General features: G+C 31.9%; 1 protein-coding gene across 1 annotated transcript in view; it reads left to right on the top strand.

Moving 5' to 3' along the window:
• Positions 1–23,750, top strand: part of LOC111063264 (WD repeat-containing protein on Y chromosome) — a gene marked incomplete at its 5' end in the record, with an annotated part of 28,511 nt that extends 4,761 nt beyond the window's left edge. Inside the window, 9 exon segments of the mRNA XM_039420307.1 lie at positions 1,604–1,855; positions 4,107–4,184; positions 5,301–5,386; positions 8,426–8,689; positions 13,011–13,245; positions 14,842–15,010; positions 18,269–18,469; positions 21,117–21,196; positions 23,365–23,750. Coding sequence (XP_039276241.1) covers positions 1,604–1,855; positions 4,107–4,184; positions 5,301–5,386; positions 8,426–8,689; positions 13,011–13,245; positions 14,842–15,010; positions 18,269–18,469; positions 21,117–21,196; positions 23,365–23,398 — 1,399 coding nt within the window.

Raw genomic sequence — 23,750 nt, 5'->3', positions numbered from 1 at the left:
TTCAATTTCTTACTTTTTTCGACTTTTAAATCTCTGGATTTCTGATGTGTATATTGAGGTACACGTTATAATGGTAATGAAGGAGGAAAAGAGACCAGCGTTGGCGATTCTCTGACTTGCAACTCCCTTCCAACGTTGCGGAGATGGGAGAGTATAGAGCTATCTGCTTTGTCGAATGATAAACAAAGATAGCAACACCGTTGTCAACCAAATACTGCAATTATAACGTGGACCTTAATATACATTCCACTCTTTACAGTACCGGTATCTTGAGAAATAATCAAAATAGCTATAATTACACTATAGATATTTCTTTGCTGAGGGTGATGCCCACATGAGCTCGAGGATTGTGCGTGGGTAATGAGGCGGATGAAGATGAGATGAGTGGACATTCAGTTTTAGTTAGGCTCCGAACCACCTGGAAGCGATTTTTCAACTCATGAATAATATTAAGAGGAGTTGGCTCAGTTGGTCACCCATCCAACGGGAGTAGCAGGCGCATGATTCCTAACTTATCGAAGTGACGATAACTTATCAGCGCGACCACAGAGTCACTCCCTATTGGATAGGCAGTAGGCCTACTCTCGTTTACAACTTATTTGAAGGTTAGTAATATATGATTTTACTTTCCTTGCCCTATTACCATAGGTAAGGAAAGTATTCCTTTCCGAAAAAAATTAAGCTACCCCAATTTCTAAATTTCTATACGTTTCAAGGTCCCCTGAGTCCAAAAAAGTAGTTTTTGGGTATTGGTCTGTGTGTGTTGGTGTGTGTGGGTGTGTGTGTGTGTGTGTATATACATGATATCTCATCTCCCAATTAACGGAATGACTTGAAATTTGGAACTTAAGGTCCTTACCATATGAGGTTCCGACATGAACAATTTCGATCAAATGCAATTCAAGATGGCGGCTAAAATGGAGAAAATGTTGTCAAAAACAGGGGTTTTTGCGATTTTCTCGATTTTGATTAAATTTATACCTAGAATTGATAAGCTCTATCAGCTGCCACAAGTCCCATATCTGTAAAAATTTCAGGAGCTCCACCCCATCTATGCAAAGTTTGATATCAGATTTCCAATTATCAGGCTTCAGATACAATTTAAACAAAACAAATTTCAATGAAAAAGATTGAACATGAAAATCTCCACAATTAATGTTTGGTAACATTTCCACCTAAAATTGAAAATAAGCTCGGAATTCGAGAAAATGTGATTATCCAATTGCAAACTGTTGGCAACTGTTGATTCTATTAAATGATTCACTATGAAGAGATAGCAGGCCTTGTATGTCTCCAGCGTTATTGTCCTGTCACCAGCTGGCTCTGATCTTTGTTAGTTTATAAGTAGACTTGAGATGCGCGTGAACACTAGCGTCAGGTGATCAATTTTCATAACGGCAAGAAAAGTTGTGTGAGTGCGCCTCACCAGATTTTTAATTATGTAAGTCTTGAATGTGTTCACATGTTTTTATAACAGTTCCCACAGATAGATGCTAGTGATTTCTGATATTATTTTGTATATTTTTAATGACAATATCGATATGAAAAATTGAGTATTGCTATTTATGATAAATGAATAATAAATATGATGATTGGTTTGCAGTCGTGTGGTGGACATCCACTGGATCTCGAATCGTGTGCTGGTGATGACATGGCACCACATCACAGAGTTCGTGTACCCGGAAGGCACAATTGTGGGCAAAACGTGGGAGGCCAAGCACACTGATGATCTCACTGCCTGTGCAGTGTGTCCGCACGCTTTTGTCACCGGCACATTCAACGGAGAACTCATTTTCTGGAGACTCGAGACCGGGCAATCGCTCAAGGGCTTCATTATTGTCGACCCTGAGAAGAGGTGAAATAAAGCCTTATTCTCATATTATATGTAGTTAAGTATTATCCTCATATTCTAAAATTCGTTTTTAAGTGATAGAATATGCTTACATATTTGTTAAGTGATAGAGTGGACATCTCTGCGGAGAACTCATTTTCTGGCGACTCGAGACCGGGCAATCGCTCAAGGGCTTCATTATTGTCGATCCTGAGTAGAGGTGAGAATAAAGCTTAGATCCCATATTATATGTGGTTGAGATTATTCTCATATTCCCATATTCGTTGTTAAGTGATAGAGTAGATATTTCTACGGAGAACTCATTTTCTGGTAACTCGAGACCGAGCAATCGCTCAAGGGCTTCATTATCGTTGATCCTGAGAAGAGGTGAGAATAAAGCTTGAATCACATATCAGTGGAAATATAATATCCATGAATTCTAATGGGAATATTCACACTGCACGTTGAGTGGCTGTTGTTATTCCTTTAAAAATGATGTAAAGAACGAGCCCCTTTAAAGTAAGAGATGCAACATGCAGTACACATCTCATGAAACTAGGTCAAGGGCAGCAAAAACTCTGCTGTACAGTTGGCATAACAGTCTTGAACCTTTTAGTTATCGCTTAGTTTTTCTAATGGAAAAACGTAGTTCAAGTAATTCTTGATTCTTATATAGTAGTGAGCTACTTTAAACATTAAGGTTGTGCAAATGCTAAAAGAAAACTTTCTACTCGTGATATTTTTCTAAGTTTTTCGATTTGTATATCATCAAGCTATCAAAATGGAAAAGTTTTCTCAGGAAAACTTTTTTTACCGATCATTATTTTTTGAGATATGAGCATCTGAAGTTTGAATTTTTGGGACAGAACATTTCAAATTCGGTAAGATATAAATCCATGAGATTTAGAGGATGGACTCTTCATGGTATTGTCAATCTAGTAAAACAAAAATTCTCTGAAAATATCAATTTTTAAAAAAGTTATTCAATTTACCAAAAATAACTCAACTAAAAGTTATTTTTAGTAAAATGAATAACTTTTTTTTAAAAATCGATACTTTTAGAATTTTTTTGTTTTAATAGATCAACAATTCCATGAAGAATCTACCCTTTAAATCTCATGGATTTATATCTTACCGAATTTGATATGTTCTGTCCCAAAAATTCAAACTTCAGACGCTCATATCTCAAAAAACAATGATCGGTAAAAGAATGTTTGCCTGAGAAAACTTTTCCATTTTGATAGCTTGATGATATACAAATAGAAAAACTTTTCAAAAAGTAAAGATCAGAAAAAAATGTTTTCCTGAGAAAACTTTTTCATTTTGATAGCTTGATGTACAAATTGTAAAACTTTGAAAAAATATCACGAGTAGAAAATTTATTTTTAGCTTTTGCACAGCATTAAACATGAAAAATAGGACAGAATGTTGGATTGGGTTAGTCTAGTTACCCCGGTTGGTAGTGGAAGGATTCATGGATACAATGGAGCCTTCATTTATATAGAACCATGAACCTCTGTTTTGTATACAAATCATGAGCGAACAATTCCTCTATAACCATCATTAGCTATGCTCAAGTTTTTAGAATGCATTAAAAAAGGGATCATTCATAATTCACACTATTCTAATCACTACATTTTTACATTTTACTTTCCTTCTTCTTTTCTTTCTCCTTCTATTCTTTTTCTTCTTATTTTCTTTTTCCTTCTCTTCTTTTCCTTCCTCTTCTTTTTCCTCTTCATTTTCTTCTTGTTTTTCTTCTATACTAGGTATCAGCTAGTAAATAATTTTCACTACATGGAAAAGGCCCATAAGGTGACTTTGTTGCACTTATATTAAATGCGACCTTAGTTAAATGATATCGTCAAACAAGAATCTCATCCACAAGATCCTATGAAAGAGGCTAACGATTTCATTGAATATGTGGTTAATCTCGTTCAAGTTTTATAGATTAGGCCATAATGTTTGAATATTGACTGATCAAAAATTGGATTCAAGTTATTATGATAGAATTAAAATCCATATTAGATATAGTGAATTATATTGATGTACCTAACCTAACCTAACCTAACCTAACCTAACCCAAACCAGAGAAAATAAAACAATCTAAAGTATAAGTATAAGTTATCTCTGCCCAAACTTATGAACCGCTTACTTAGTTCAACATAACCAAGTTATAACAGCTTTAATTATTCCAATAAATTACAATATTGCATTGATGTAAGATGTTGGCCGATGTGAATTAATTTCGAAAAATATTCATTCTTTTTCCCAGTAAAGTGACCGAGTTATCACTGAAAACTATCAAATCGAGGAAAAGGAAGGATGTTGCGAGTGATACTCATTCTATTGTGTAAGTCGAGCCTCCCAAACTCTATTTTATTTATTCATTCATTTTTTTAGAAAGAGCTCATTACTGACTGTATGTTGATTAAATATTAATTGGTGTTGATATATTTACCAAAATATTCTTTACAAAAATAAGAATAACACAGAATTTTCAAATTTATAGCAGCCTAATTGATAGTGATATATTCACCGATATCTTTATTTTTAATTAATCATGAATTCATTAAGTTAATGTTGATATATTCACCAAAATACCCTTCTCGAATAACACAGTATTTTCTAGTTCGAACTCATTTGTCAACTTCAATGTAGTAGTTTATCGATCACAATTTTACACAAGTTTAATCAGACTGATATCACGAATCTATACAAAAATTATTAAAAGTCTCTGTACAATCAAAAGCAAGTTGCCTACTCTGCTGTGTACTTTGCCTGCCATCTTCGGAGCAGAACGCGCCAGGATTGGTTGAAATTGATTTGTCACACACAAAATGGCGTCTATCGCGGACCAATGAGATGACAGGGCGTGACTATTCGCCTCTGATTGGTCGGAGCTTTGGTGTAGTTGAAAATTTATTGTAGTACATTGTTCGATTGCTATAGTGAGGTCCACGTTATAATGGCAGTGGAGAAAGATAGGAGATCAACGTTGTCGATGCCGATGTCTTGTCAATGGCTTCCATAGACGATAACTGATACAGGTTTATTGATATAATATTAACTGTTCATTCTCATTCAGAATTATCAATTAGATTTCATTAAGCAAGAAATTATATTTTTCAATAATTCCATAATGAATCTTCATGAATAAGATAAAATATTTTGTTAATTAATTATCAATTCTACATTGTTGAAAGACGATCTGGCAACAGAGCAAAGTGAGAAAGAGATAGAGCTATTCGCTTTGTTGAATGATAGACAAGGATAGCAATACCATTGCTAATCGAACACTGCCATTATATCGTGGATCTCACTTTAGATAGCATTGGACGTACAGTATTATTAAAAGTTGTTTTTTGTCTCAAGCTTCTCAGTTCTTAAATAGTGATTTTTGTGTGAATTTCATTTGTCCATGGAGTAGACCTGCCAATTTAAAATTATATATTTCATGATTTTGCAGTCTCAACACTGCAAATGTCACAGACAATGACTCCATTGATTCAGACATGACTGATAAGAGTCAGTCCGACTTGGAAGTGAATAATTGTGAGTATAGATTTCAAAAACCGATAATTAAACACTGGAATATTGTCTAAAAATATCACGAATTTATTAAAAAATTACAAACATGTTTCAACACCGATTGTGTCATCATTATTATGCATAAATATCAAAAACTATACCTCATCAAAAACCGTATCTGAAAGCAATAACAAATTTCATCCAATTGAAAAGTTTTTTTATTTCTTTATTTAGACTATGTGGTTTACCTTTTTATTCAGGTTTTTTTCAAAGGATTTTATTGTTGAAATAGTAATTTTAACTGAAGTTAATTTATAAAGTGAACTCTTGTAACACCATCCATTCAAGACCTCAATTAGTAGACTATCAAATTCAAATTCAAATTTATTCACACTCATAGATACATATACAGAAACCAGATAGAGTCTAGCTTGACAAATACAACAATAATCCATCTAAAATTTAATAATAGATTGTAAGTAATAGTATATAATATAATAATATATAATATATATTAATGTGAACAATAACTGCTCACAAAGTGCTTCATGAAGCACTTGTCCGTGAGCAGGAGTTGAGGTTTAATCGGATATAGGAGGAGAAAAAGCCTACACACACACAAACACGCACACATTCAATCGCCATCATCAAGTAATTTTATTGATTGATTGTAGTATTTCCTCTCTTTAAATATACTTATATTATGAAATGTAGTTCAAACTGCGAAAAAATGGGAGGAAGAATCACCAGTATAATTTTTTTCAACATAATTCATGACAAGAGAGGGGAAAAAATGAAAAATGAAAGATGAAACATAACAGTGATAAATAAAACAATGTTTGCAGATCAAAGCTCCATCTATTACACAACCCTTGTGCACTTGAAATACTGCAGCTATTGGAGAAATCATTGAGCAGGCCAGACCTTCAATAATATAGAATTTTCTGAAACCATCAACACAATGTTGATATTATTGAATAATATTATCATTGAAATGAACATCATAGTTTATCTGCTCAAAAAGATTCCTCGTACCTATGATAATATATACAGTAAACTTACATTGTATTTTGTAAGTACACTCCTGAGTGATATTCCCATATGAAAATTAATGGAAAAGGTTGAGTAGAGCGTAATCTTGTTGTATCAATAATAGTATTTGTATAGTCAGGAGGTCCACGTTATAATGGCAGTGGAGAAACATAAGAGAAAAATGTTGCCGATCCTCTGTCTTGTCAATGCCTTCTATAGACGGTAGCTGATACAGGTATATTGATGTAATATTGACGGTTCATTCTCGTTTAAAAAAAACGATTAAATTTTATCAAGCAAGAAATTATATTTTACATTGATGTCATAATGAATTTTCATAATTAAGATGAAATATTTTGTTGATTAATTATTAACTCTACATTGTTAAAAGACGATCTGGCAACAGAGCAAAGCGAGTAAGAGATAGCGATATCCGCTTTGTTGAATGATAGACAAGGATAGCAATAACATTGCTAATCAAACACTGCCATAAAGTAAAGTAAATTCGTATGGCTTTTGTTGGTGGGGAGTCCCTTGCGGGAAGGTCCCACCGCCTGAATATATAATTTTAGCCGTCAATGGGCCTTACGACTGTCATACTTCAGCCGGGACCGACAGTTTAACGCGCCCATCCGATAGCACGGGAGTGATCTGGTTAAAAAACTTTTGGTTGTGAGAGGGTTCGAACCCGGGATCTCTATGCCATTATAACGTGGATCTCACTATAGTATTTAAAATATGCCTATTTTAGTGATAGTAAATGATGAAATATAGTGATAACTTCAAGGAAAGTGAGCATTGCTAGGATTTCGATGTTGAATCTGTGCTGAAATAATCCTCAACAGTATAGTGACACTTTTTAATGAGTAATGTTTCTATATGAAAGGCTTGAAATATTTTATATTTTTCCTCCATTCAATGTTAATATATAATTCTACTTAATATTGTTCAATTTATATTATTTAATAATCCTCAACAGAATAGAGACACTTTTTAATGAGTAAAGTCTCTTTATGAAAGGCTTGAAATATTTTTCCTCCATTCAATGTTAATATATAATTATTTAATATTGTTTAATTTATATTATTCAATAATCCTCAACAGAATAAAGACACTTTTCAATGAGTAAAGTCTATTAATGAAAGGCTTGAAATATTTTTCCTCTATTCAATGTTAATATATACCTAGGTAATTATTTAATATTGTTCAATTTATATTATTCAATAATTCTTAGCAGAATAGAGACACTTTTCAATATTAGTAAAGTCTCTTTATGAAAGGCTTGGAATATTTTTCCTCCATTCAATGTTAATATATAATTATTCAATATTGTTCAATTTATATCAATCAATAATCTCCAACAGAATAGAGAAACTTTACAAATCAAATAAAGTTTTATTCACAAATTCAGTACAGATATAATAAAAAATATATAACATTTATAAATTTCCCCCACATAGACAAGTCTGTGTGTGGGGAAAGAATTCTAATGAAACATAATTTGGTACTCAAAAGAAAATAATAAATATTTACAATTTAACTTAATATAAAAAGTTATTTATATTTCTGCCAATAAAACATTCTCAAATTTAATTTAATATAAAAAGTTAATGAAATTTAGTGAAGGAAATATATGTTTGAATTGAAGTAGCATAATATAAATATTACGGTATACAGCTTTCAATGATTAAAGTCTCTTCATGGAAGGCTTGAAATATTTTTCCTCCATTCAATGTTAATATAATAATTTATTCAATATTTTTATAGTACTATCAATACGGTACTCTTTTTCCAGACAGGTCTAGTTTTGGATACATTTACATTATTATTTTCATATTCACATTTTCCATTCCATTTGAACTTTCAAGCATAACCTATTTTCTGGACATGTTATTCATTATCTAAATTTAGGAATAGAATAGTTTTGGGCCAAGCCTGATGTTGTTCGTTTCCGATCATATTTATATGATTTGTAATAATTGTATCCACAAATAAATACATAAATTACAATTAATTTTTATTCTCTGGCAGACAACTTCGAATCATCCCTGCTAACTAACCATTGGAAGAGCGACGTGACCATTCACGCGATCACGTATCTGCGTGGCGGCACGCGATTGGCCGGCGCTGATGAAGGGGCGGTGCTTGTCTCGACCAATGGCGGCTTTGTGCAGATGTGGTCCACTCACCGCTCGGCTGCCAGCGGTCTAGTATACACGTTCAAGGCCACTAGAGATCCTGATGTCTACATCATGACTATGGCCACTGATAGGCTTGATCAGTACTTGTTTACAGGTACAGTAGGTTAATCGTGTTAATTATACTTACCCTTAAGGAGCGTTCACATTAGTCAAGTATACTTGAATTTCTAAACTAAAAAATACAATAAAAATAAGGAAGGTCCCCGCAAGTTTAAGGCTGTGCAATTGCTAAAAATAAACTTTCTACTCGTGATATTTTTCAAATTTTTTCGATTTGTATATCATTAAGCTATCAAAATGAAATAGTTTTGTCAGGAAAAAATTTTTTTCCAATCATTACTTTTTGAGATATTTATTTATTTATTTGCATACAAATGACTATGTAATAACTTGGTAGATAAAATAATAAGGTAGTCCTTGTGCTATTTTTCTTCCAAATTGTAGGTGACACAGTCCAAGATATGAGTGCCTGAAGTTTGAATTTTTGGGACAGAACATTTCAAATTCGGTAAGAAATAATCCATGCGACTTAGGGGATTGATTCTTCATGGTATTGTTGATCTAGTAAAACAAAAAGTTTCTGAAAATATCCATTCTTGAAATAGTTATTCAATTTACCAAAAATAACTCAACAAAAAGTTATTTTTGGTTTTTTTCAGTAAATTGAATAACTCTATCTTAAGAATGGATATTTTCATGAACTTTTCGATTTACTAGATCAAAAATACCATGAAGAATCAATAATCCTCTAAAGTTAATGGATTTATCTCTTACCGAATTTGAAATGTTCTGTCCCGAAAATTCAAGCTTCAGGCGCTCATATCTCAAAAAGTAATGATCGGGAAAAATTTTTTCCTGAGAAAACTTTTCCATTTGTATATCATTAAGCTATCAAAATGAAATAGTTTTGTCAGGAAAAAATTTTTTTCCAATCATTACTTTTTGAGATATTTATTTATTTATTTGCAATACAAAATGACTAATGTAATAACATTGGTAGATAAAATAATAAGGTAGTCCTTGTGCTATTTTTCTTCCAAATTTGTAGGTGACACAGTCCAAGATATGAGTGCCTGAAGTTTGAATTTTTGGGACAGAACATTTCAAATTCGGTAAGAAATAAATCCATGCGACTTAGGGGATTGATTCTTCATGGTATTGTTGATCTAGTAAAACAAAAAGTTTCTGAAAATATCCATTCTTGAAATAGTTATTCAATTTACCAAAAATAACTCAACAAAAAGTTATTTTTGGTTTTTTTCAGTAAATTGAATAACTCTATCTTAAGAATGGATATTTTCATGAACTTTTCGATTTACTAGATCAAAAATACCATGAAGAATCAATAATCCTCTAAATTTAATGGATTTATCTCTTACCGAATTTGAAATGTTCTGTCCCGAAAATTCAAGCTTCAGGCGCTCATATCTCAAAAAGTAATGATCGGGAAAAAATTTTTTCCTGAGAAAACTTTTCCATTTTGATAGCTTAATGATATACAAATCGAAAAACTTTGAAAAATATCACGAGTAGAGAGTTTATTTTTACCATTTGCACACCCTTAAAAGACCTGTGTGCAGAGGCCGGTAGTTTGAAAAATCTAGTTATTTTAAAATTTCAGGATAAAAGATAGAAAAATTAATTCAGTGGAAGAAAAAATAAAAAACTGATAGAAAATTATAAAATTCGAAAAGAAACTCACTAAACTTGAAAATAAATTAAAAACCAAGAGGAGGAAAAAGGAAGAAGGAAAAGTGAGTAAGAAAGGACAGGAGAGAAGGCACCTGATAGAATTGAGTTGTTTTTTTCTGTCAAGATGAATATTATTGTCTTGTCTCCATTTCTGAATTTTCAGTTCAATATTATCATCAAAATTTTTATAGTTTTTGCTTTTTAAATGAGATTTTGTTTTTGAAAATAGTTTTCTTGATTTCAAATTTTTTAAAATAGAAACTCAGGAAGTGAAAGTGAAAATTTTAGTGAGAAAACATGAAGAACCCAAGACATAACCTATAAACTTGAGTGTTGATAGGAAATGACATTGGGTAATACGGCAAGGCAGAACATCCGAAAGGATCTCTCTGCCGATAAAAGCCATAAGAATAAATAAATGAATAAATAATGGGAATGTAGTACCAGACAGCAACACAGCAAAATACCTTGGACCTTGGAATGACTCTTGACGCCAAGTTGGAATGGAAAGAGCATATCTAGATGAAAAGGAGCGAGCTAGGACTCAAATACAGTAAAATCTATTGGTTGTTGGACCGTCAATCACAACTCTCATTGGACAACAAATTATTGATTCACAAACAAACTCTAAAACCTGTCTGGACGTATGGAATTCAGCTTTGGGGCTGCTCTAGAACATCTAACATCAATCAGATTCAAACATTCCAAAACAAAGTACTGCGGAACATGGTGAATGTGCCCTCTGGTACATAAGGAACAGCGATTTGCACCGAGATCTGCACATCCCCTATGTGGCCAGTGAGATAAGACGATTGGCAGCCCATCATGAGTCACGTGTTCATCAACACGACAACACCGAAGTCATCCAACTACTAGACAACACTGAACTCACAAGGAGGTTGAAGAGAACAAAGCCCTTCGAGTTGGTGTAGTGCTAGGGAAGTGAAAAAATAAAAAAGTATATTGCATAAAATTATTGTAATGAAAGAATTTAAAGTAGTGAAATTATAGATTGGAACGGTAGACTTCACTGGAAGACTTTAGCAATAAAAATTAATTTAGGATAAGAAATAACGGAGATAAATTAATGGCTAGTCTTAGTGACTAATTTCAATAGAAGCAATAAATAAAAGATAAATATTGGAGAAAATAAGAGGAGATTGGCTTGGTTTTTGCAGCCACTATTTAAACTATAATGTCATTCTAAGCTAACCACTCATTTATATGTCTTACCAGCTTTGCACCGTATTCAACAAGAAGTAATGTAAATGATTTCCAGCTACCGAGAATTAGATTAGACCTGGTAGGAAGAGGCCCTTGGTATAGGGGTATGAAAATGTTCAATTTGCCTCCATATTACTTGAAGGATGAAACTACTAATGGATGTTTTTTAAATAGATTGAAGTATTATCTTGTCAATAGCTGCCCATACAAGGTTGAAGAACTATTTCAACCATAGATCTCTCGTTTTTTATGCCTGACTGTTTCTTGACTCAAGTAACTTTCATCCTATTATGGAACTTTTCATAGTTTTTGACGTGTTTCTATGTGTTATGATTGTAATGTTTGTAATTGTTTTATTGTATTCTTATTATTGACATGTCATGGCTTGATAAATATTGTATTTATGCAAACAAATGTGACGTAAGATCTTATCTTATCTTTCTACTCTTTATTGGTGATAAATTGATGAGGGATTTTATTTATGTGTTATGATACAATATATGAGAACTGTCTTCTGCAGATAGATAATAGTGTCAGCAAACTGTAAAGTGATGTATGAGAGACGAGAATTAAATAAATATGATTTTATTGCCGTTAAATTCTTAGAACAATAGGCAAAGTCAAATATTGAATACAGTACGACAAATGATAAAATTAAGTTTTACAGCAACTGTACACACAAAATTAGTCTACACAATCAATTTACTAAATCAATCTACACATCTGATTATATGTAGATTCACGCGAATTGAATAGATCTTTATGTTTGGTCATAAATAAGCTATGAAAATTCTAATAGACAACTGCCTTACTGTACAGTTGGAACCTTGAATTCGAAAAATATACGGTATATTTATTCACTTGGATAGTGTCTAGGCTTTCCAAGTAAGGCTTTGATTAGGGTTTTTGAATGACAAAAATCTTATCTATATGATTAGAATAACATCCATCCCAAGTTCTAATCCCATATCCCACAGATAAGAACGTTAAAAACGTTTCAATTTGAAATACAAAAACATCTAGTTTCGGATGTTTAATCCATTTTCAAGTTAAAAAAAATATCATTCATATTCACTCTTTCTATACAAGACTACCACATTACAGCCATTATAATTGAGATTAAAAAATACCCTTCCATATTTTTCATTAGTGCATAAACAAGTTCCAACTCACGATATAAACTTACACTGATAGAATTTTAAAGGATGCTGGATGATATTTTGAATCTATTTCAATACTGTATCATATGTATCATAGTTTACATCAGGTTTCGCACAAAAATAATGTATCAAAACTTTTATTTTTAAGTTTAACTAAAAACGACATTGTCAGTTTCACATAATTTTTATTTATGTTTTTATTTCACTTAAATATGGAGAAATTCCACAATATCTCTGTTCATAGTATAAACTTTTATTTTTATTTCGATTCTGAATCATGTTTGTCATAGTTTACATCAAGTTCCCTACAAATAATGCATTGTAACTTTCCTTTTGCAGGAGACTCAATCGGTTACATAAGAATATTTTCAATTCTGAATTTGGGAGTGCCAGAATCAGACAGGGTACAGATTGATCACATGTACTTCTACCATAAATTCCCCTATTATGCAATTGTCAATCCCGACATGAATTTTGAAAACGTCGCTTATCCTATTTTGTTGTCGTGTTATCAAGGGCATAAAAAGACTGTAACCAGTCTCAACTTTATACAAGAACTGGAGGTGCTAGTAAGGTAAATAATTCTATTTATCCAATTAATTGTATTCTCGATAAATTTATAAATGAATTTTCAAGTGAGATTCAGGTTATAGAATCAGCATCACCTAGTATGCTATCTTTGTCTGTCATTGGACAAAGCAGATAGCTCTATCCTCCTCCAACTTCGCAACTTTGTCAAATCGTTTGTAGACAATGTAGAAATATTATGAACTACTGAAATTTTTCATTCAAGTAATAAGAATCTAGACTATCATAGAATCATGAAGAAGTAAATATATATTTATATATTTTTTAGTGATAATAATGTGAAATATTTATTCTATTTATTCTTGGTTTTGAAGCATCTAAATTTAAAAATCTACTTTATGAAAATAATTAAGGACTGGAAATTCTGTAAAGTGAACAACTACAAGACTTAACATATTTCGGACTATGTGTAACCTTCTAAATTTGGGAGAGGAATAGCACAAGGTTACCTTATATATTTATTCTCTACCTACCATTTTGATGGTGTACCGTACTTATTGTATGAATCAATAAAGGATAAAGTTATTTTCGGACTAAGACTTTATAGGTAGACTATTCTGATTTAGTTCAGCATTTATCTCTAAAAAAACAGGATCAAAATATCCATGCTGCCAAATGGGGCAATATTCCAATCTTTAATGTATGCAATTCACTCTTTAATGTATCATTAAATCAATAAAGAATAATTCGACAACTCTTCATCACTTCATCTACTGTGTTGTCAAATTTAACATATCCAGTGATATGGGCTTGTGTGAAAAGATTTAAATTTCACACAATTTGGAACAAGAAGATTTTTTTTTCAAGTATCAACTTGTTTTATTCAGAGTATCCCTGTATTTTGTGAACTGAACATCGGGAATGATTATTGTTAATTATAACAGATCAAATATGATTTTCTTTCAGTTTAAATTAAGTTATTCTAGGTACATTGAGAAAATCCAATACATGTGAGAAACATTATTAAGTTTTTCATATAGTAATTTAGTCTATAAGAGCATAGATCATAAAAAATTATGAGCCATGGGATAGATTATTGCTTTTTGTGTAGTTGAGAAGTTGATATTGTGGTAATTATTCATATTGAATGAAAATATGAAATTATGGCAATACTCATATTTTGTCAGTCACTCAACTCGTTTTATAGAAAGTACATTCTGTGAACTGAGCGTTATAATTAGATATATAATTGTATATTATAACAGCTCAAATATAATTTCCATTCAGTTCAAAATAAATTACGGTATTGAAAAAATCAACTTCTAATTTTCACAGACTTCAAAAACTAAGAATTAATATTTGCAACTAGTTTAGCCTTAGCTTGTTAAGTCAGCATGACGTTTATCAATGGAAAGAATAAGACTTTGATATTGACAATCAAATTTTTATCAATGGATTTCAATTATTAGCATATTAGTTATTATGAACATTATAACTACTTACAACTTCTCCTTATTATTACTAGTTATGGTACCTTTATCATCTTATATTAAAGTATATAGTTTCATTGATAATATTTTTTGTAGTTAGAGTTATCCAGTACCTGTTCAATCCATCTTATATAGCGACTCTGTTTCAAAAGTTCTAGTACAGACAATTCGGCAAGACTGTGGACTCTGGAAGGCCAGTACATTGGCACCCTGGGGAATACCAAATATTGGAAGCAGCTGGAACGAAACACAAAGGCTGAGGTGGTTGAGCCCAGACTTCCGCCTGATATTAGAAGAGTTTGCTCCGAGAATACGTTGAAGGTATCAGCACAGATAAGATTTGCATTAATTAAACTACTTATTTATAAAATAGAATTTTAGTACCCTTTTTTGAAATTGATAAAATAATATAGATTAAAATACAAAACAACTAGTTTCAGTAGAACACTGTTTAGAACACTGAGACCCGGTTGCACAAAAGCCGGTTAAATTTTAACCGTGATTAACTTCACGAGAACCAATCAGAGAATGCGTTTTTGATAAAACGGCTTCTCTGATTGGTTCTCGCGGAATTAATCACGGTTAAAATTTAACTGGCTTTTGTGCAACCGGGCCTGAGACTAGTTGTAATAAATCGTATTTTTAATTTAATATTTTATCAATTTCAAAAAAAAAGGTTCTATAATTCTATTTTATAAATAAAAATCAGTAGCCCTGAATACATACATTTTAAACTACAGTACTCATATTCATGTTCTACATAGGTCAAAATTATTGTAATAGTTTTTGGAAGATGTCCCTATTTATATACTAGCCTACCTACTTGTATTTAGCCTCAGATAAAGAAAATATACTTTTATAATATTCCAGCCACTGGTAGGCCTTATCCTTAGCAGCATTATGATCATACAGACCTCCATGGAGTGAAGTTCTTCTTTCTCTTCTTCTTCTTCTTCTTCTTTTTCTTCTTCTTCTCCTTCTTATTTTAGATTCAGTAGACTTAGTAGATTCATCTATATACATAAAAATCGAGCCTCAAATTTTGACATTCAATAACTTTTTATGTGTGAACCGAATTTGATGATTTTTTTAGTTGTGTTTGTTATGTTCAGGAGCAGGTTTATGGCCTATCAAATTTATGATCCGACTTCAGGACTCTTTCCTTCGGTCCTTCAAAGTTTACATGTAATCCTTATGGGAGAAGATTTGTGAGCTGGCTACACACAGAATTAAAAATCAGCTGTTATAATCATTGAGTCATCCAACAGCCGTCGATAGATCTGTTTTTCAATTTTCTTTCTACTGATTCACAAAATTTCAATTCCAAAGATAATGCCGCGGTACGAACGACGTCTAAACTTGGGTCATAGAACTCGAAATGCTGTAAATTTAGAATATGCACGGGAAAATCAGCAGCAAGGAGATATACCATACAATTTCCATGCAGCACTCAACTATATCTAAAATACAAACTGCTGCACAACTAACTAAGCACATAGGAAGTGCACATTGAGATATACATGTAGATACTGATTGTTGGATAATTTTCATGAAAATATAGTGCATCAGATTAAACTAAGGCTAAGCACACCTGAGGAGGCGTGGTTTGGTGACACAAAGTGTTGATCTTATGGAGATTGCCTTATCACACCGTTCCACGCCATGCCCGATTCAGTGTGTGTGAGTTCTTCTATTCAAACCAATAAGCAAGAAGCACCTGGATGCAAAATGCCGCATCGCGCTTTCTCAGGTGTGCATCCAGCTAAAGTTTGTCATGAGTTGCATTAAGTATTTGGCGGTACGAAGTTCGCCGGGCCAGCTAGTTCAATATAGTTATTTGTGCAACTAGTGCGCAAAGTGACAGTTTGCTGCACCGAAAGAAACGTTTACGCCCGAGCCGTAGGCGAGGGCGGAATGGTTTGTTGAGTGCAGCAGAGGAACTTTGCGCACGTATTTCACATTAAGTTTTTCCTACAGTTACCATTGAATATGAAAAGTGGGTAATTATGGGTAAAATTGCCTGAAATGCATCAAATGTTTTTCTGTGTAATTTTATTATTGATAAAAACCTTAATCCTAAAACCCCAAAGTCCTCGTTGTCCTTGGTTATAATATATAATTAATAATTAGCTCGTTGTGCTTCGTTGCACCTCTGCTCACTATAGCAGCCACAGCAGTCACTGTTACCAACTTCATTTTGATTTTGCTGCACTGTTGCTCCATATAACCTACTAAGTATTTTGCGTTACCATGTTGCAAATCTGGAGTGCAGAAAAATTTTTCCCGCACTAGAGCGGAAAAGTGATTCTTTGCGTTCTGTAATCAGTGCAGCAATGGCCACTTTTCAACGTAACTGTAGGAAAATATTATTACAGTCTTTCAAGAAGGATATCTACAACAATATCACTTCATAAAGGCCTACGCTGTTTTTGGTAAGATATAATGATATTTATCCACAATGAGAAACACTAGAATATTGTCTAAAAATAATACAAGAGTAGGCTATATTAAAAAGTTTTAACACCATATAGGTGTTGAAAAATGTGACTTTTTAATAAATTCGTGATATTTTTAGATAATATTCCAGTGTTTTATTAACAATGTAATATCATTTCCACAACGGTGTCAGTGACAGTGTCAGTGACTATGGTTTGATTTGATTTCTTGCTGGGTAATCTTGAAAAGTATTTAAGGAAAGTCATTTCAAAATAGTAATGAAAAACTATAAATTTAAACAAATGTAATCTGGACTATCGCTTCTATATTCCACCTTAATATTTGTTTCTTCTCATACCTACTGAGCTGTCCTGTGGTAGATCCTATAGTATCGATAAATCTACAAAACTATTATTTATATTTTGCAAATTTATAAATACATTTCATGTATTCCTCACTCAAAAGTATTAAATGAAAATAATATAATTTTTAATGTAATATACGGTAATGTAAATGTAATTTTTGTTTCTTCACACTATGAACAGAGATATTGTGAGTTTCTCCATATTAAGGTGTGATAAAAGTGACGTCATTGTCAGTTTCACATAATTTAAAAAAAATACCATTGATGATGATGCCTTAGTGCATTGAAACTTAATTTTGGCTCAAATAAATTATGTGGACTGAAATATCTCTTTTATTTCACCTTAATTTTGGATTCTTCTCATACCTAGGTACTGATCTTTCCTGTGGTGGGTTTTATTTAGTAATTATCGATAGATTTATTAGGTACCTATTTTTAAATACATGTCGATTTCACATGTCATATATATCTACAATACGGTAATTTACTTCCATTGCTCATGAATGGAATATATGTACTTTTGTAATGATTGATTTCAATTTTTCTCCATAAAACGTAAATGTTTTTTTCGTACATAATCAATTAAATTAATCAATGCTTTAATTTTTTCCTCTACAATTTTTATAATTGCAACATCCAAGGTACACACTAAAAAAATAAATGTTGAGTTTCGTTTGAAAATGAGTATGTAGCCTAACTGTTATTTCAAATCATCCATAAGTTACCTCCCTGCCCAACCCTATATAAAATTTTAAGATAAAATTCCTGCTTTTTTCAAGGTATTGAGCTATAAAAGCACACAAGATTTCCTGGCAAATGTAGACACAGTGGAGGATGATTTGTCGAATCTTCCAGTCGACAAAATTCCAACTTATGGAAAGCCTTTAAGTGAGCCGATTCTAGGCAATTACTTCTCTCTGCCTGAGAGAGGCAAACGCAAAATAAAATTGCCCAAAGTAGACGCTACAAAAGGACGATTTGTGGGTTCATTCATTCATCTATTCATTCATTATTAGTCTACTATTCACATTCATTGAATCTACTATTGACTGTTAGACTCATTTACTATAGATTACTATTAAAATATAATATTATTTATTAGTCAATTGTGCTTTTCATTATGGAAAAGTTCCACAACTTCACACAATACACAACTGTAATAATATTTATAGTGAGGTCCACGTTATAATAGCAGTGTTTGATTAGCAATGGTATTTGCTATCCTTGTCTATCATTCAACAAAGCGGATAGCGCTATCTCTTTCTCGCTTTGCTCTGTTGCCAGATCGTCTTTTAACAATGTAGAATTAATAATAAATTAACAAAGTATTTCATCCTAATTATGAAAATTCATTAAGATATTATTGAAAAATATAATTTCTTGCCTTATAAAATATAATAGACTACCTATTTTAAACGAGAATGAACCGTCAATATTACATCAATATACCTGTGTCCGCTACCGTCTATAGAAGGCATTGACAAGACAGAGAATCGGCAACGTTTTTCTCTTATCTTTCTCCACTGCCATTATAACGTGGACCTCACACTTTAGTCAATGACTATTAATATACCTATGTACTAGTTCCTAGGTACTATGTACTAGTAGTTCTGTGAACAGTACCTAGTACCTAATACCTAGGTACTATGTACTAGTAGTTCTGTAAACAGTAGACCTCGCGCAGTTATAACGACGTCCCAAACCATAAGCACATCCACACTGATACACTAACTATTTATTTGATCAGATCATGCTTACACAAGATTTAATTATCATATAACGCTTTCAAGAATTTAGCGCGAGAAAACCAGGAGACATCTAGGCGCCCAGACGAGCTGTTATAAGTTCTTTGCATCCTATTTTAATAGTGCATAAAAATTGCATTCAATTTATTAGGCATGCAATTTATAGTCTACACAGCTACTAATTTTCTACCAAGTTACATTGAGATATTCAACTAACTCGACAGCTGATTTATGATGAATAATTCTGTAGTCTGATTTTCACTCTAATATTGACATATGAAGGAGGCTCCCTTTTCCTTTTATATTATCCTTCAAATGCAAAATTTCCAAAAACATTGTATATACGTCGACGTGCAATTTAAAAAGGAACATACCTGTCAAATTTCATGAAAATCTATTACCGCGTTTTGCCGTAAATGCGCAACATTTAAACATTTGAACATTTAAACATTTAAACATTTAAACATTTGAACATTTAAACATTTAAACATTTAAACATTTGAGCATTTAAACATTTAAACATTTGAGCATTTAAACATTTAAAAATTAATCATTTAAACTTTTAAACATTTAAACATTTAAACATTTAAACATTTAAACATTTAAACATTTAAACATTTAAACATTAAACATTTAAACATTTAAACATTTAAACATTTAAACATTAAACATTTAAACATTTAAACATTTAAACATTTAAACATTTAAACATTTAAACATTTAACATTTAAACATTAAACATTTAAACATTTAAACATTTAAACATTTAAACATTATTTAAACATTTAAACATTTAAACATTATTTAAACATTTAAACATTTAAACATTATTTAAACATTATTTAAACATTTAAACATTTAAACATTTAAACATTTAAACATTTAAACATTTAAACATTTAAACATTTAAACATTTAAACATTTAAACATTTGAACATTTAAACATTTGAACATTTAAACATTTAAACATTTATACATTTAAACATTTAACATTTAAACATTTAAACATTTAAACATTTAAACATTAAGAGAAATGCCAAACCGTCGACTTGAATCTTAGAACTCACTTCATTCGGTCAATAAATTATTATTACTATTGATATAGGTACTGTAGTTTACCATTATTATTAGGAATATACTATTATCTATAGATTCATTTAGTGGATCTACTATTCAGTATTTACATTCTTACATGGATCTCTCTATATTTGAACATGTACCATATTTTATTTCATAGTATTACCATTCTTACTATTTTTATTTTCAATCAGAAAAGATTTTGACATTTGATAATGGAATTAAAATACTAGAAATTATATAGTGAGGTCCACGTTATAACGGCAGTGGAGAAAGATAGGTGAACGCGTTGCCTATTTCTGTCTTGCCTCTGTGCCTTCTGTAGGGGGATTGCTGAGACTGATGTAATAATTATTACCGTAACTGTTCATTCTTGTTTAAAATAATCAATCTATTTTCCAATTCTCTGTCTTGCCACTGCCTTCTATAGAGGATTGCTGAAACTGGTATATATGTTCATTCTTGTTAGAAATAATCAATTATAGGCCTATTTGTTAAGTAATGCATTTTCATAATTTAGATTAAAGATTCTGTTGATTAATTATAATTCTACATTGTTGAAAAACCACCTGGCAACGTTGCGGAGGTAGAAAAGGATACCTCTATCTGCTTCGTGGAATGATAGACAAGGATAACAATACCAATGTTAATCAAATACTGTCACTAAATAAGCGTGGACTTCACTATAGTCGTGTCTCAAAAGTCAAAGACAATAAAAAAGGGTATTAGTAATTCTATGAAATCTAACTTCCAAGTAGATAGCCCTATTGAAATATATAAAGAACATGTATTATTTATTCTGTAGGTTCGAGTGTATGCCCTGATGGCCAATGATGATAAACCACTGAAAGAGGTTGCTTCACTGAAAAACAGCAAACCAAAAAGGTAAAAGCAATCATATATTTCTCTAAAATTATTCACAAACCTCTTATAATATCCGTGATAATCCATTGGAAACTAATTTTGATAACAGGGCATTATTTGCTCATAAAATCAGTAGAAAATTCATTGGGAACTAATTTTGATAACAGAGTAGTATTTATATAAGAAATGATAATAACTAATGTATTCAGGCACAGGAAGCATGTAATCACTCTCCAACTTGAAGAAATTTGATTTCGAGTTTAAAAAATAATTGAAATGCTGAGTTTGTATGCAATTTTTCTGCATGTGAATATTTATCTAATAAATATTGAGCAAATCATCACAAATGAAGAAAAATAAGGATCAAGTCCAATACTCCTTTACAGTGAGTGGGACCACTACCTCCGTAAACAAAGCCGTAGTGCATTCGTGTGACGTCAGCACAGGTAGGGCTCCTAAACCAATGAGAATTCGTTGATTTCAGCTGATCTATATTAGCTAGTGTTTTTATTGGTGTAGGAGTCCTACCTGTGCTGACGTCACACGAATGCACTATGGCTTTGTTTACGGAGGTAGTGGTGGGACCCACTTCAAAAATGTTGAAGCTCTATTCAACATGCTGTGCATTTTAAAACAACAAAACAAATATCCGAATCAATAATAACACATTGGAATTGATGAGAAACTGCATTTATTCAAATGCTAATCGATAAATAATTATTTATCTTTTTATTTAGCATCCACATATTTTTGGATTGTTTCTCATCGAATCCCCATCTAGCTGTTAACCCAGTTGTCAATATTTGCAGTAGCAGAATTCTTTAGATAAGCATTTTCATTTGAGTTTATAATATAAGCATTTTTAGTTGAGTTCTGAATGTATTTCACTCCTGTTTGCAGACAAGAATTTTCCAAAGCATTGTAATCAATGATCTGTGATATCATTTGTGTAACGGAATTTGTTATGTAAGTGATGTCATTGAATAAAACTTGATTTGATTTGATTCTTCGGGGTGATTTACAGCATTTAACTTTGAATTTCTATTTATAACAATAATAACATTCACAGCCATGAGAATAAAATCATAGAGAAACAATAGCGTAAGTAGATATCCCATGGTATAGGGCGTTTATGTCGCAACTTTTAGGCCTACTGTTATCTCAAGCCGATAGTTCATGTAATTCTTTCCCGTGAAGCTGTGTGACACTGGTAGTCTCTCATATTGTGCCGTTCATACACTCTCACCCCAACAAAACAGTAAAATTCTACAATAATCAACAGTAATCGGCTTGAGATAACAGTAAAAGTTGCCACATAAACGCCCTATACCATGGGATATCTACTTATGCTATTGTTTCTCTATGATAAAATTCAGTTTCATACATGGAAAACAAACTATCGGAATTATAAAAAAAAATTCTTTTGATGAATGATAATATGAATGTATGATATTTGAGCAAGCACCATTTTTGTATTTGGTTGGGGTATTACTGGATAGTGTTTTAAATTGAGTAACCTTCTAGAAGTGATATACTGAAAAGTAATTATTTAAGATTTCGAGCACTGCAAATACAAGTAAATTATGTGAATAAAAGCTTATAGAATCATAGAATATGATGATTTTTTATTTAATGACGTGGCAAAGCTTGGACAGGGATGCCCACTCTACCATTAAAGTTTATTTATAAAAAAAGATTTACACCGTAACACATTTTTGAAGACAAAGTAAATAAGTTGGAGGCTCAAGTTTACAACATTTTCAAGAGTATGATGAGTATGCAAGTTCTAACAAATATTCATAACCCACAAGAAGATTCTAGCCTATAACCATAGAGAAAAGATAGCATGAGAAGATATTCCATGGTATAGGGTGTTTCTGTTCCAAATTTTAATGTCAACTCAGTTGATAGTCCTAGTAGTTATTTTTCGTGAAGCTATGTGACGCTGATAGTCGCTCATACTGTGCCGTTCTTTCACTTTCACCCAGCCACAACAGTAATAATAGGCAGTAGTCGACTTGAGTTAACAAAAATCAGCTTCAAATTTGGAGCATAAATGACACGGGAAATCTTCTTACGCTTCTAGACTCAGTTAAGAGACTCTTATAAAGCTGGTTGCTCTATCTTATTATCCTAGTCTTTCATGATCTCTTACCTTGATTAAATTATATTCTTCCTTATATTTACAGAGGCAAAGAGAGAGATACAACTCCAAAAAGCTAACCAAATTGAACAAATATGTATGTGGATATTGCTTCATCTTGAAAATATAAATGAGTTTGAAGAATATAATTTGGATACTGATGGACGTACATCACTGGATAAAAAGCCTTGAGTATGATGAATGGATAAATATAGGTACCTAATAAGAAATGTGCAACTTATAAACAAAATAAATTGTCAAGTGCATAAATATAATAAATGAGATATGAGACTATCCAATTTCAAGTCTTCTGAGTTTTATTATAGAACTAGCAGGTAGCCCTTGTTCCGCAACTGTCTAATTGAAAGCTTGACCTAGGTACTGAAATCTTGAAGAATTTAAAATAGACTTCAACCATCCTTGGGAAATTAA

Source organism: Nilaparvata lugens, chromosome 2 (assembly GCF_014356525.2).
Source record: "Nilaparvata lugens isolate BPH chromosome 2, ASM1435652v1, whole genome shotgun sequence".
In the NCBI taxonomy this organism is placed as follows: Eukaryota; Metazoa; Arthropoda; class Insecta; order Hemiptera; family Delphacidae; genus Nilaparvata; species Nilaparvata lugens.
Note: the sequence above shows the minus strand (reverse complement) of the source record. Positions and strands in the feature narration are given on the sequence as shown.